A 16,804-nucleotide genomic window follows, 5' to 3' on the forward strand; every position below is an offset into this window, starting at 1 on the left:
CAACGATAACTAAAGAGAGCCCCAGACCTACACAGGCAAAACTGCTCTAATGTGCCTGTAATTAGGCCGTAATGCTGCTAAGATCCCATCACTTTCACTGACCTAGTGGTACTAGTGACCTATTGTAGTCGTCACGCTGTTTTATGCCCTTGCAATCTGCATGGACCCTTGTATTGCTCTTTTGACATAAGTAATATTTAGTTGTTGCAACTATAACACTAAACAGATATGTCAAAAGAAACAATAGGCACAAAGCCTAGTAATTGTTACTAGAATAGTTAGTGACTGCATACATGTAGGGCACACAGAGTGAAAGGGCTCAGAAATACTACACAGACTTGTAAAACAGCGAAAAAAACAGACAGACTGAAGGAGCACTCACCACAAATTGCTGCATGACAACGTGTGAAGTGGGAGATGTTGCATATGCTCTGCAACTAGTATCAACGAAAAAATTTTTCGTACCTACTCAAGTTTGCTTGTGTCTAGGTTCTAAAATTTAATCACAAAAAGATATAATGTATTGTGCAAAATATTGTGCAAACTATCTGGCAAAAGTGGGAAATTTAAAGCATATGGTCAAATTCACTTATAAAAATATTAAAATGTCAAGGAAATGTCAGTTAGACTGAATAATGGTTTTAACCAAATCATGCAAAAAAAAAAGGAAATTATCAGTAAGGAGATTTTTTTAAAACAATACAGCTCATAGAGAAAGTCATATTTGCAGCCTCACAGTTAAAAAAAAAAAAAAGAAACGCTTAGCTTGTGACCTTCACTTGCATAAAAAAAAGGAGGCTTTTGGCAACCTTGCATGCTACATGAAAAGTGTGATCACATGGGGGAAATGAGTTCAAATCATCCAAGTGGCCAAGCTGCCGGAGGAGACCGACAGTGGGGGAAGACCGCTTGACCACTCGCCTCCTGTCATCTTTTTTTCTGTTCTTCGGTTCTTTTCCTTTCTTTCTTTCTTTCCTTTCTACATAGAGTTGGGGGTGTGGGGAAAACTTTACCATGAGTAATGACACCTAATGCGATGTCGTAACTTTGTTGACTGCATGCAAATACCACTTTTGTGTGCTAATAATAATGTTCTTCCCTCGGGCAAGTGCTAAAAGAATTGTCAGGGGCTAAGCTACGAATTGAGCATCACTATTTTTCCACTATGCCCCTTATAGCTGCCTCATGCTAGATAGGTTTTATTGTTTTAACTCGTAACTGATTCTATCTGGTGAAAGTAGGTCGGCCATTATTGCTCACTGTTTTATTCATTTAAACATATGGATGTTTTTTTTTTGTCACATATATTTGTTTTTTAATATTCTGTTATGAGTTAATACCCAATTAAAATCATTGCACAGTGTGCACGGCAACCATGGCTGACTCAGGTGGTGTCACAAGTTTTCCGAGTGTGCAAAATTGCTTATGGGAGATCGCTCGACCACAGTGTGTTTACTAAGTGGATGTTTTCTACGCTAATCACAGCAGTCGTAAGCCATTTCTTTAGACAAACGGGGCACAAGGGCACTGCTAGTGATCAACAGTGGAATGAAAAGGGGGCCTCCACAGTTATTGGTTTTCTGTGCGAACCCACAGTTTCATGTTTCAGCTGTGAAGCCCACACTCCCCATAAACACAAACACGCACTCTGCTAGCAGTTGCAAGAGTTCAGACTCCATCAGCACCCAGCACTTAATGCTGTCTTGCTTAATGCTTAAGGCATAAAGGAGTGACTTGCGTTTCTGAGAAGTGAAATGTGCATACCACATGGCAACCAGGAGTGATGAAATGACAGAGCAGCAGTTGGTGACCACCTTGCCTGGAGCATTTTCCTCCACCTGCCCTTTTCATCATTAGTGCAACTGATGACCATTCTGTTACTGGCATGGCTTCCTCCTCTGTGTGTAGGAATTTGTTTTCCTGAAAAGAAGTTGCACTTTTGGGTACTAAAGCAAAACTTTGCATGTTGCCATTTTGTGCTTTTGCTTGTCTGCATTGTTTTTTTTTTCTTCTTTATTTGAGTGGGTAAGCCCTCTGGAACCACTGCACATTCTGATGACCAGCTTTCACTGCTAGTTGTCTTGACTCTGGTGTGAAGATCAAGGTGCGCTGTTGCCAGGCACAGCCTTTAGGTAACCCGGCTTATATGTATAACTGATTCTCAAGTTTGCTGGGCTGTTGTTTACAGCATTAATTTTCATTGTTGGAACAACAGCATTTGGTAATTAAAGCTAAATGTAATGATGATGCCTACTCAATGTTGACATTTATGTGTAAATACAACCCATCAATTTCAGGTTTATCATTTTTGTAGGAAGGGATAAAGCAAAATGTCACATTTTCTTTAGTCAATAATGGATGAAAAGTCTCAACTTTTCTGGAAGTGCTAAACCTCAAGTTCTCTTAAGTTATCATTACCTGAGAATGCCTAATGGTAAGCATCATTCTTCGTTTAGTTAATATCAGATTTTTAAATTTTCAGGTGCAAGAAATGGGAAATTGGTTACCCCTGCAAAAATTTGCTAACGAACGTGTTTTTTCTAATAATGCTTTGCCCATATATTTATTACTTGTCTGTTTGTCTAATCAGTTCATACTTCAGTGGTTAGATTAACAAAGCGTTTATTAAGCACTAAGATGCTATTTGGAAAACACAGGAGCACTATACTGGTGGCACACAGTCATGTTAAAGGCTGTTGAAGCTATCTGCTACTGTGCTGCATTTCTGACTTATGACAGAGCCACACTGGCAAAATACTAGTGAGGTTCTGTAGCTGTGGCTTCTAAAGTTCCCCTGTAAGAATTTCATAGTGATACCACTCAATAATCATTGAGGCTGCTTGCATAACACTGGCACAGTGAGCTGTCACAGTTCGACGATCCCTAAAAAAATTCAGAACAACACTATTAAAAAGGCAGCTTTTTGGGGAGAAATTGAGGGAAACTTTGGCTTTACCCAAATGTGAAGAACCTTGTGTACACCAGGTGTTTCAGCGAATGCTGGTCAAAAATTCGTGAAGACAGTGTCATAAAGAAATTATCTCCTTTTCTTTTTCTTTAGGGGGGTGCAAAGCATTAATAACTGCAGTGGCCATCAGAAAATGTGCGATAATCAGTAATAAGCTCATTAACTACCTATGATTTGCTAATTTTGCTAATTTGCTAATTGACTTCATATTAGTACCTTAATGGAACACCCATTATGAGATATTTCTCCCCCAAAATGTACAGCGAAATATATTGCTGTTTACAAATTCATCTACTCAGACGAAGCCGTCCTCGTACATTTTGGGACAATCAAGTAGACCGCCAATATATTTGATGCACATTGTGACTGGATATTTTAAAACCTTGATGAACCAAACTCAAGGTTCTATGATGGCCCTGAGAGGCACTAATGAAGAAAGGGGTAAAATGAGACCAGCCGTCTAACAAGCAAGTCCAGGCTGCTGCGAATTTTGAGAATTCTCTCACCCGCTTGGGTGCCCAGTTCAATGCTGCACCCATTATTCCTGCCCAGCTCACAAGAGAGAGGTGGAAAAAAAGGGGGGGGGGGGATAATTTTAAAAAATAATATTTTCAAGCACTTTTCACCTACATTGAACAATTTTCCGATGCTTGTAACCATTAGCCTTGGCTCCAGCAGCAACAAAAGAGCATCAGTGCTTTGCGAGGACAGTGTCGAGCTGCTTCATCTAGGGAGATGCTGGTGCTGGAAGGCACAGAGATAACGTGTGGGTGGACCAAAAGAAGCTGGCAGTTGCACGTGGTTTGTATAGCCGTGTTCACTGGCCCCATGAAAAAGATGCAGAAGTGCCAGGGAAGTGAAACAGCATCTGCAAAAGAAAAAGAATAGTTATGAGAAACAAAAAGGCATTGTTCCAACCTTCGGTGGGGAGTGCCGACCATTGTACAAAGGACAGGGATGACTTCCAAATCTTGGAAGACAACGCATTGCAAGTGACTGGAAGAAAGACTGTATGGACCTTGCTGAATTTATAGCATCTGCGAGCATGGGATGTGGCTACCAACTCAGCTTGGCAAATGGGAGCTAATACAACCTAGGACATCTTGTTTTTGCATTGCAGGAGATGAGGTCCCTTTGTTTCTTTTACATGTGAACTCGATTTCAGGAGCATGCCTCTCACGGAAGTGCAATGTAGAGGAAATGAATTGTTAAGTTTCTTGTGCCTTATTGTTTTTAAGGAGACATGCAGGTCAAAATTTAGAATATTTTTTTCAGGTAATATTTTATGTTTTGATTGCAATATTATGCATGATAGCTGTAGGGTCTTCATTTTTTTCGTTCATGCGCTTTACTGATGAGGCTCACTGATGAGGTCTTGCCCAGATGGTGAGCTTTACTGGCGTAACATTCGAGCACTAGCCCAAGCTGAGTCGGCACCAGCTCATTCGCTACTTTTCACCAGTGCTCAGACGAAGGCTGTACTTCCTACATGCGAGAGGCTGACATGCAAAAAACCTGTTTTCTGCATTCTGAATGGTCTGCATTCTGGCCAAATTCTGTGCAAATTAAACCTCTGATATACTAATAAGCATATTTGGAAACTTTCAACTTTGTCTTTCTCATTTTTAAATCTTAATACTTGTGCCCGAGAATTTTTGTATTTAATGTGACTTAATCTTGGCCAAATTTTGCATGCTCATGCATAAGGATGCACAGCATGAAAGTATCAAGGCTTTCTTGCAATTGGTCATGTGCATCTTGGGAAACCAATAATCAGTTCTATATAAATTAGTAACTATAGTCGATAATAAAAATGTTTTTTTTAAATAAGAAAGGCAAAATGAAATTATTTTTAACTTCTTTTAGAGTTATCTGTTTATAATGAGCAATAGAAGCTATTATCTTTCCAAAGCTTGGTCTAAAGGCCAAACCTTGCAAAAGAGACCCTACTCTTTGTACTTCCAAGGGGCACAGAAATATGACAAATTAAGATATTAAAATCAGATTCAAAAATAGAATAATCTAAATTATTTATAAATTCCATCCAATACCACGGTGGCCACATTTCAATGGGGGTGGAATGCTAAAACACCAGTGTACTTAGATTTAGGTGCATGTTAAAGAACCCCAGATGGTCCAAATTTCTGAAGCCCCCACTACGGCGTGCCTCATAACCAGAAAGTGGTTTTGGCACCTAAAACCTCGTAACTTAAATTCCATTCAATAAGATTTATTAAAAAAACAAAATCTCTGAGGCACATCACTCCTTAAGCGTGTCCATTTCTAGTATTTCTACTTTGGTAACATTAAGTACCTTTGTATGAAGTAATGTAAGGTAACCACCTCCTCTCTTCCATCATTTCTTACCCAAGCAGGGACCCAGATTATGAGCAAGAGATGTGTGGAGGCCACTAGGTTAGCTGTTTGAAATTTGCAAGCTCACCTCAGTTCCTGAAGAATGAACATGGCTTGAGAACTGCCATTATTAAATATTGTGATTGCAACATGTATGGTAAAGATATTCATTGGAGCTCAATTTTCTAATTCTAGGTAGTTGATGGGCTTATATATACTGGTTGTTTAGCATTATTCCTGATGAATGCTAAGGAAATTGCTGCATTAGAATTTTATTTAGTCTTTATTATTCAAGGAAATCATTCAGTAATATTTGTATTGTTAAAAGCATGCCTTAAATTATTTTCGTTTACTTATTTTAGTAATGGGCAGTGGGGCCACAATGGCTTCATCTACAGACAAGCAACTTCTGGTAGTATTATGTTGCAATGCGGGAAAATAGCCAGAACATTTGAATTGTGCCAAATATATATAATCCAAAAGAAAGTGCAATGAATCTAGCAATAGATATTCAGTAGAAGAATTGGCACCATATGTACAATGAAAGCTATTTTACTTGCATAAATATTGACTTGCAGAGTCAACCAAAAATGGGGGAATTGGTATGCAGGGCCAAATTCCTGCATTGAGGAGGAGCTTCCCTGTCACTCTCTTTCCGTGCTGAGCCCTGTCTGCCGCACTTGACTCTCCTCTCTTGTGCTGTGTGTTTTTATTTAAACGTGTGCATGACCTCTGTTGAGTTTCACAGCATGTGCAGTGTACAAACAATGAGGTGGGCATGCCTTCCTTCTTGGTGCAGTCCCAAGCTTCTGTGGTACATCCTGACCTTAACAGGTTGGCGGTGCTTTGCTGCTCGGGTGTGCCTTCCATGGTAGCAAAGAGTAGCCATAGTCCTATGCATATTAGGAGCTCCATAGAGAAATTACCTGAATGGTAAATTGGCAACAGAGGACCACCTGCACATGTGCGAGCCTTTGGTGCCATAGTTTGCAGTTTCCTGGAGTAGAACACGAGGGCTAGCAGCATATCTTCACATCAGTGTAACCAGGCAACAGAAGGAATGCTTGTTAGAGTACAGAGCTCAAGTGAATCCTAAATTGGAACATAGAAGGTGTGAAGAAAAGGTGCTTTAATAGGAATGGCTAGTTGCATTGGCACCTGTAGCCAGAAATCCTCATGCAGCAGCTTGTCAAATGTCACACAGGTTTCTTTAAGCGTTTATTCGGGCAGTGCAGCATAAGGTATGTGAGCCATTTTTTAATTTTAGCTAGCATGCTAATTTCACCTTGCTTGATGTGCTAATCATTTGTGTAACAACGAAGCATTTTTTTCCATTCTTGACCAGTGGGGTTTGCTTGCCAACAATTGGGACACTTTCCTTATAGCATTATGCACCTATAACTGCATTTTTAATTATTTTGGCACACTTTTGCATTTATTGCCTTGTAGATGCAAATTGTGTGTTTTAGGATCAGTGCAACTATGAGTTCGTTTTCTCCATGTTTGGTGCACGGTATCAATGTGATGGCCTTCATTCCTTGCTTTATATGTCACATACTTCCGGTGGTAACAGAAGGTGCCACTGGCAATGAAATATACTGTATATAATAAACCCTCACTCTTGACTTCACTGGCAAACTTCAGCTGAACCATACATGCTTCTGTTTCAACATGGGGCATGACATGCATATTAAAGGGCCGCTCACCAGGTTTGGCCAGTTTGAGCTGACGTGTGGTGCATACCATGCACGCTAATGATCGTTTCTGCTAAGTATTACATCGTTATGTACTTTGGAAAGACCTGAAATTTCAAACCGGACACCGTTTGCCCTTCTCTTCACCGGCGCCGCGCTCCAAGCCGGAGGGATGATGTATACGTGCTAGTGCACCTACATACATGTGTCTTTGCTATGCCGTCACTCTTAGTGACTTGTGACTTCGAGAATTATTCAAAGCATCATCTGTTATTTGTGTAATATGTTGCATAGATAGGCTAATTAAGGTGTAGAGAAATAATGACACACACAAACCAAATGTCTTTTTGTATTTGGTTTACTTTGCACCACAGCAAGAGAGATGCACTTCAGTTTTGTCTGCTTGTTCGCACGTCCTGCAGTCGTGCACGCTGACAACGAAACTATGCCATTTTCTACGGTGTGCCAGCATACGATCATGCTCTGTGATCTGCTTGTGTCTGCCTGAGTGTTCATGTAGCACTGACTTGCACCACTAGTCAGGTGCTCTCATGCACAGCCCGCACAATCGTGCTCTGCATGAAACAAGACAAACACAACAGCTTGCACTTGACACCGTCAATGGTAGTGCACCGCGCAGCAAAAAGGCGAACGGAAAAGAATGAAGGCGGGACCCGTGAATTATGCGCCACGCGATCCTCGAAATCCAGTATGGGGAAAAGCAGGAAAGGAATTTCACTTGCGGAGGCTAGACGGGGCAACTGGAGAGAGTGTCTCTCTTGTCAGTGGCACACCTCCTGGAATCATGAATTCATGGCACTGAAATATTTATCTCGGCTATTAATGAACCAGTTTGAAAAATCCTTGTGACTGAGTGCTCCTTAGAGGGCACATAACTTTCAGATTATAACGAAACTTTTCTGTTGGGCCTGGTAAGGGGCCCTTTAAATGCAGTTTTTGGTGCACACTTTTTTTCTTGTGGTCTTTGATATGTATCAGTTACCATAGCAACAACCGTATTGGTGAAAATGTTCCAAGTGAGCTCGACTGCTTGTTTACTTCCTTTCCGCATGACCACTTCAAGATTGCAGAAACTGACAGAAATCAACTGTTACCACTGGGAAGCTGACCAAGGCAGCAGTCCAAATGATATTAAATATGTAGCCACTTGGAAAGGTTTGCAACACAGCTCAAGCACAAAAGGAACAGGACAAGCTCTGGACTTGCAACTGAAGCACTTTTTTACACACAACAGCATGTAGTACGGCATGATCTATTTTAATGAAAACATGTTTTAAAAGTTTTCTGTGGCAAATACGGAAGCTGCGCCACTTCAGCTAAATTGGTGATACTGGTATAATGAACTAGTTTAAATATGGCTAATTAATCAAAAGTGAAATATGGGCAAGTTGGTATGGAAGCATGGCTAAATTCAGAGCGCAAACTACTGGTACAGAAGCTAAGGCACAAGAAGAGAGAGCGCTACTTGTGACTGAAAGTTTATTTGAAAGGTTAGAGACTTTATAAACCCGACATGACCCAAGCCATGAAATGTCATCAAACATCATAAAACGAGCAGGTAAGAAAAAAAAATGAATATTAATCGCTGTTAGTCGCTAACCTTCCAAATAAACTTTCAGTTGCAAGTAGCGCCATGTCCTGTCTTTTCTAGTACTTTAGCTTGTGTCCCAGTAGTATGCGGTCTGAATTTAACTGTTGTTAATTAACTGTAAACAATCTAATTGCACCCCCAATATGACTAATTAATTCTAATTAACTAACTTACAGCTTTTAAGTTATCAACTTAGCTTTATGTTTTAATTGTGGCATGAGGTCGGGCAGTACATAATTATGTATATTTAACATAAATCCTGAGATCAGCACCTATTTGGAGATATTGATCCTTAAAATGAGCTGTGAAACATGTTCTCATAATTGATAATCTATGGTGTTTCGTGGCACAAAGGCCAAGTATGGCCAAGGAGTGCCAGAGAGAGAGAAAGAGAGAGAGAGAGAGAGAACATTTATTTGGATCATCGAGGTCGTTGCTCTTGAGGTCGAGTGGGTGGTGTCCTCATTCCAGGACTCGACAAGGAGTGCCAGCTTCTTCTTTTAATTATTTAATTAATTCATTTTTTATGTCAAAAACTCATACATTTCATTATCAAAGCATTGTAGGATCCTAAAACCATTATGGCTAGTGCCAGGGCCATGAAAAAAACAACTGATTTTTACTACCAGCAACAAAAGCCAACCGTAATGAAATTTCGCTTTTGCTAAATAGGTTGTAGATGAGTAGCCTATATACTACTAAAACAATCTTGGTGAAGCTACAGGGCTGGTAATAATATAATTTTATTATTAGCAGCCTTTGAACAGCACCTAAGCAGACACCGTGGTCACTTGGTGGTTAGTGGATATGAAGCAAGTGTCAGCATGTTGTCTCTGGGATTTCCAGTGTGCCGTGAGTAGCTGCAAGTGCCACATAATCTCTGAAGTCATGCCGAGGAGTCTCACATTCTTGGTAATGCGTCACTTCCACCGAGCGGTAATGGCGGCATTATTTTTGGTTTTGGTACCAAAACTGTTTATTTTTGTGAGTTTTTCCCAACACATCCACTCGTACTTCAAACATACAATTGTCATGGATGCTGCTCCATATTTAGACTATCTGAAGCTAGGCTTCTTATGTGATGAAAAATTTTGTTGCACTTGATCTTTAAACAGATGTAGTGCATACAATTTTGTTAGTGGTGCAAAATAACAATGCAACATAAAATTGAAGCAGAGAAATAACATAACATTATCTGCAATATCACAGGTTCATAGTTTTAGTAGCGATAAAATATTTGGTGTGGTTTTAGCTGCACTTGGAATAGGATTCCAGATTAGTGCTTCTAAATTCAATGTAACTTATTAAGGTAACTATAGCTGCAAAGATGCGGGCTATACTGGCTTCCTGCTGCAGCTTTCATGTTCTGCATAAGTTAGGTGAGTATGCTCAATAGAATACTGTCAAACCTTGTTTTATGAAACGGGATTATAACGAAATAATAGACATAACAAACTTAATGAGATTTCCCTTGAGATCCCCATAGGGATTCATATTGCTGTACACGTAGTAATGGGATATAAAAAAAACAATTCTGGCTCCTCCTTCAACTTTGTTATAATGAGGTTTTACTGTATAATCAAATGATCTTGTATTTCTGTATTAGTGTTTACTAACAACAATTAAAATAAAAATTTGCTGCAGCATGTTGTCCTTGAAAATGTCCAAGCCCTTATTGCGTATTTTTATAACTGACCACGCAGTTCTAAATATGTTCCAAAGTGCTACCACTATGTTCAACGCAGTATGCTAAATATGTATGAACAAATATGAATTGGAGAGTTTTCAGACTGTGTAGAAAAGAGTTTGTGAGCTTTTAACAAAAAATGACACTGATATGCCACTTTACATATATTGTTGTGTCAGTATATGAATGAGACATTTTGATTAAAAAAATGGAAGTCTAACTTTTTGTCAAGGAGCCCCCTTCACGTACTGCAGGACGAAACCAAGTGGAATGGAATGCATGTCGTGGCAGATTTAGGGGAAAGCGATCTCAAAACTAATGCCAATTGCAGGACTCCCTTTGAATGGGCTTGCCTTAAGAGCTGGGAGTCTTTGATTCCGCAATTGCAGCAGTGCCCTTTTTACCAATAGAACTTCTTGGTATGTTGGGTAACATAATTTGTAAAAAGTTTACTTTAACTGTGAAGGTTTTGTTTGGTGTTTGCATGCTGTCAGTTAATTACCCCATCAGACTAATCTCTTTGAAATGTTTAGGTTTAAAGAATTCACACATGCAAGGTGTTACAGAAACAAGAGCACATTAACTGAGAAATCTATGAAAGGTTACATTTATTTAGCATGATCAACTGTAAGAATGCCAGAAATTTTGCACACATGTGATTATTGTGCTGTTGACTTTTAAACAGATGCTGAAAGATGTCCACTTATAATTATCCAAAGCAGACACCACAAGATGCTATACAGGCAAAGGCTCCATGAAAATGCATCGATGGGGCCTATTGTGCTGCACGGCACATCGAGGTTGAAGAATCTCTCTCTGCACATGATGATGCTAAAACATTTAACAAGTGGAATAATAAAACATTATTATTCATATTATCATTACCATTGTCATCGTAGAGTTAATGGAAATGTGATTTTTAAATCACAGTTACTGGGTACTTGAGAAGAATGCAGCCAGATCTAAGTGACCCAGTGCCAATGCAGCTACCATTTACTACAGTGAAGCTACACTAGTTTCTTTCATTTATGGATCTTGTCGAGCAAAAATTCTGGGGCTGACATACTAACTAATGACTAAAGGTCATTAGTTCATACAGCTATGTTTCTGCAGGACTGTGGAGAGAGTAATGGCTGTAATAAAACCGAAATTAATTTGACATGTACTGTAGAACTAACACAGTCGACATGTTTTGTTTTAGGGAACCAAGGAAAACTAACACATGGTCCAGGAAAACTGAAAATCTGATATATATGCAACTGGCTGTGCTACTGATGAGACAAAAAGCTACTCTCACACAAAACCTTACTTGAGGTTGAATAGGAAGCCAACAAATTATTGTAAACCTGCTCGATATAGCTTGTTATTGCTACCTGGCAATTAGATAAAATGTTTTTAAAGTGATCCATTAATTAGATGGAGCAGTCTTAACAATAGATCTTACGAAATGAAGCTTGTACGTGTCATCTGGTGCTTGTCTCAAACCTTTGATAATAACAGCCTCTTTTCAAGCACTCACAGCCCCTTTTCAGTTTCTGCATAAATTTGTATATTGAAGTGAAACCACACAAGGTTTATAAACGTGCATGCCGGGCAACCCCTCGTGCCTCCATCAACTTCTTCTTAGCTTTCAATTTCATGAGCAGTGATGATATCGACGACCATAGATGACCTGAACTTGGTGGTGGCGCTTCTTCTGCACCGCATAACAAGTTTTGCATACTGTCTATTTTCAGCGATGACATGGGGCAGTTAGCATTGGCACTGCCGAGGGACAGTGATACATCGATGGTGCACCATTGTACTTTTTGGATGCAACTACTAGGAAGAGAAATGTAACAAACGGGAAGCTAACACACATGACCCTATGGAAGCTGAACAGGAGTGGTGCTTCAAATTGTAGGAGCCAGGAAAATGTAACAAAGGGAACATATCAACAAGGTTCTACTGTATATTTTGTATGACTGTTGAAGCAGTGAGTTTCAATGGTATTTGCATAAGGATACTAATGTACTAATACCTGTACAGTATGTTGGGTAACAGCCAAAGAAACACCATGGCATTTTTGCCTGTGGCATAAAAAAAAACTTAAGTTAGTAAGCAGACAGTCAAAGCTAACTTATGGTACCTTTTTGCATCATCATTTCCAAGACTTGCTGAAATGTATTTTTTGCACGTCTGTCACGTAATAATCTGGCTTGAAGTTAGGTTCTTTGTATGAGCATTTAAGCAGTTTGTTGTTGCCCTCTGTCATGGAAGAACAAAGCTGTGCCTGGTAAAAACTGATTTCATGCATAAGCTGTATGTCAGGTTTTTATCATGGCAGCTTTCATTATGACTCTACGCACATTTGCTCTTCGTCTAGGGTTTGGACAGTGCCATAGCAAGAGAGTACTCAAAGGAGGCAGCTATTAAGAAAACCATATGAGGGACCCATTTTTTTCTTCCCCTCCTGTTGCCTGTCCTGCAACTTGTTTTCTTTGGTAATGTTTGATTTCTTTGAAAAGCATGTTTTTTGCTTGGTCAGCATACAGTGCTTGTGGTTTCCACTAATGTTCTGTGTAACATCTGCTTGCATGGTCAGAGTAAAATGTGTGTCTTCACAATGCTCGAGCCATGCTTGCTTGTCAAATCTGTGCTGGCCTTCAGCAGTCTTGCTCGTTTGGGATCTGCACTGCACCCGTTTGGTTACCGGCAAGGACAAAGGTAGGGACATTTTTCATGGACCATACACTAGTGTGCTTACACAAGATGCCTTATCCAAGAGGCATTGAAACACGGCTGCTCTCTGGTGTTGCAGCTGTGGGTTTTGATATTTTAGGCTGCAATATGTTTTCCTTCCAGGGTTGCAAAATAAGTCGTCTTTGTTTCATTGTGAAAGAGGCCAGTACCTTCTATAGCCAATTATGACTGATGGACAACTTATCACATTAGGACATTTAACTCTCTACCAGCAGCTGTCAAGTGTAGCTGCACCAGAATAATGACGTTGTAGCTGATTGCTGGCTCTTTTGTCAGTCGTTGTTGTGAGTCTGCTGCAACTGCCTGCACGAGTCTCATTGTTTCATTCTTGCATGTTATCTTTTACTATTTAATGCTTCAGATCTAGTTCTTTATGTGCTTAATCGTGCGGTACCCTCTGGTTGAAGATTCTTTTTTTAATAATGCAGTTTGAAGGCAGTTCACTTCGAAAATAGGGCTCAGTGCAGAACCGTTATAGATAGCGAAAAAGGAAAAAAAAGAAAACCACCACTAGCACTAAAAATATCTGATCATTTGTACTGCTATTTTATTTCTTTTGTCAAATTCTATGTCTATGTATGACTATCTATGATTCCTATGTATTATTCTATCTATTATATTATACTATTCTATGAATAACTACCTGCATCTGTGACCAGTATACTGTAGGTCTTCTTTATCCTAATGTTTTTCATCATTAGTATGATGTTTTCCATACATGAAGGGGTGTGTGGGAGGAGTATATGCTGCAGGTCTGCCGGTAGGAAGAAAATAACACTATAAAACTGATAAAGGATGCCTCGTACTCTAGAGAGGCAAAAAGGCAGTCTTACGTTGTCAACAGTACTTTTTTCTTTGGTGGAGGCACGTAAGTGGACTAGTGCTTTCTTGCATGGCAGTGTTCATGCAACTTTCTTCTTAGATTGTAAATGAAATTGGTGCAAAGTTCAGTAATGATTAATGTAGCAGAGCATGTACCATTGATATTACTTGAAATTTTTCACGCGACAGCACATGAAAGGGATGGCTATAAGCTGTCTACAGCTTAAACCTAGTGAGGCAGTGCGCATAACTGTTAACATATGTAAGCTTTCTCATTACGCTTGCCTAATGAAGCTAGGTCATCATTCTGTCTTTCTGACTGCTTACCACAGTTATTTGACTCTAAAACATTTGCTAATTTGCTGATACACGTATTGCTCAAATACTGAATGAATTTGCATATAGGGCACTCATGGAAAAGAAATGATGACCAGAATCTGTGGATTAGTCTCACTGTTAGCACAAGGAGGTTGCATCTTTTTGTCACATGTGTTGCAAATATGAGCAGTACGTACGAAGGGCTTACGTTGGTGGCATTTTAGAATTTTAGTTTGAAAAAGCTATGAGAGGCCTTGCTTCCTTTACTTGTTAGGCTATATATTTGTGTTGTTCGATGCATATGTTGTATCTGAAAGATCGTATTTGTTATCTAGAGATGTGTGAGGAAAGCAGTATTGTCCTTGTTAGTGTGGAATCAATTGCCATCCTGCTGCTCTGCATCTCTGTAGCTAGGAACTGCTTTTTGAATGAGTGCTCCATGTGACGTGCACAATGTCTACAGAAAGGACAAAGGGATTCATAAGTCAACATTACGATGGGACTTTTGGGTTTCTTTCTTTTGAATATAATTAATATTGAATGGATCTGCATATTTTTGATGGTGCAGCAAACTATGACACCGTCTTGTTTGACACTGCACATAGCTGCTGCTTTATGTTGTGGAGAGCTATATTAAGATGTCCCAAGAGGTTTCCTCTTCTTCTTCTTCTTCTTCTTCTTCTTTCTTTTTTGATGATATTCTGAACCATTTGCATTAAAGGATGGGCTGGCATTTTTGCTTTGCTTCATCGCTTATTGCAGTGGCTTTAGCAAACAGGATAATTGTGAAATGAAGGGCTGAGTTGCAATGTTTTGGCCATGTAATTTTAGGGCTCAGACTTGACAAATTCTTTAAGCATGACTGGTTGATGTATGTGTAACTGACAGCACAACCTTTGCTTTGTTTTTTTCTTCATTATAGGCTACCAGCCCATATATGCCTGCACTGACAACGATGGCAACAGCATCTTCATTTGGACATTACTTGACGCCTAGTCCTGTTTTGCCTGGCATGATGACTGCGGACGCTGTGACGGCCCCTCTAAGCGTTGTGCCAGCTTCACTAGTGTCCCCACAAAAAGTGGCGCGCACTGATAGACTTGAGGTGAGATGTGATGGGTGACCTGTCCAATTCTCAGCTGTGGCTCTACTTCATTCCACACTGCGTGATCATCGTGGGTGTCCTCTGCAGCCATGAGATGAATTGTTTGCGATATACAGCAATTGCTAACATTTGGTGTAACCTTAAAAGAAAGAGCTGTTGTCCTGAAATGTAGCGACCTGTGAACAAATAAAAGTAGCTTGCACAGTTGTGAAATTAACAAAGGTATGCAAGCTAAGCATAATACAATTCAAGCTACACTAGCTTTTCACTCTTTGGCAAGCAGTTCATCTATCAGTTATGGTAAATGTGATAGATGGATGAAAAACTTAGTGGCTTTGCACAGATGCAGTGGTATAATTAAAAACAACACCACATGATATCGAAAATATTCTGTACAAAATTCTCTACGGAAACAAATTGTGGTCCCACTACAATAAATGAGAGACATCATATTCTGCATATGAGCATGCAAAGTCTGCCAATGTGATGGCTCAAGCGTGTTCATACTTCCAATGTGGTTAGTGCATGAATTGTGTCATGGTTTTTGGAGCCCTTACCAAAATCTTTGAGGACAACTCATTGCTTCTAGACGCTATGCTCTACCACAGCAGAAAACGGATAAAGCTTGCCTACTTTGTTTTTCTGCAGCAGTGCCTTTAACTTACAGCACACACTTTGACATTAGCAAAATGCAGTCAAAATCAGAGCAAACATCAGCCATTGTTGCAACTACCAAGAATATTTAGGGACATATAGCTTTCATCCACTTTGGCTTTCACAGTGTTCTTGGCTGCTGATAAAAGAGGGTTGTGGGGTGCCATGTGCACACAGATGTAGGTGTCCGTTCGTGCTCTAGTGGTAGATGTGGCATTGGCACTTTCAAATGATGCTGGTAGAGAAGGCTCTCTGTCAGCTACTGTGCACTTGCTGGTATTCACTGTGCTCGTCTCAATTAGAAAGGTTGTGCATGGCTTTTTTGCACGCTGCTGCTGCCGCTGCTTTTGCTTCTGTGGAGTGGAGACGTAGCCAGCTCTTATGCCAAGTGCTCCTGTGTGTGCTTCAGCACTGTCCCCGGGGAAAAACATGCCTGAGGAATAGGGCTGTCGCTTTTAGCTCACTACTCAAGCATCACATCCCGTTGCTTTTACAAGTCTTTAGCTCTGATGAGGTGCTAGTGCAGAAGCAATGGCAGGTGGGGAAATGAACAAGTTATCTGCAAGTCTGGAGCCAGTTCGTTCCAGTGATCCAACCTGCCAATTCAGAATAACTTCTGCGTTAAAATTCATACTTATTACATAAGGACTATTAAAGGGTGAGCCAAACCAACAAGATGACGTGATCATTATTCCTGTTGCGCGTATACAGTTTATGAAGGTGTAGATTAAACCTTGTGGTTCACAAGTTGCAGCTCTCTGGCTTAGGTATTCAGCCCCAACTTGGGCAGTAATCTTTTTTTCTTTTTCCTATGGGCTAGATTGGAAGGCCAGACAAGCCGTTTGTA

At 40.0% G+C, this 16,804-nt stretch overlaps 1 protein-coding gene across 1 annotated transcript in view; it reads left to right on the plus strand.

The window, feature by feature from the left end:
- Nucleotides 1–16,804, plus strand: part of LOC142570268 (uncharacterized) — a 140,097-nt gene that overhangs the window by 89,611 nt on the left and 33,682 nt on the right. Inside the window, exon 5 of the mRNA XM_075678666.1 lies at nt 15,121–15,303. Coding sequence (XP_075534781.1) covers nt 15,121–15,303 — 183 coding nt within the window. The remainder of the gene's footprint in view (nt 1–15,120; nt 15,304–16,804) is intronic.

Source organism: Dermacentor variabilis, chromosome 2 (genome assembly GCF_050947875.1).
Source record: "Dermacentor variabilis isolate Ectoservices chromosome 2, ASM5094787v1, whole genome shotgun sequence".
NCBI lineage: Eukaryota > Metazoa > Arthropoda > Arachnida > Ixodida > Ixodidae > Dermacentor > Dermacentor variabilis.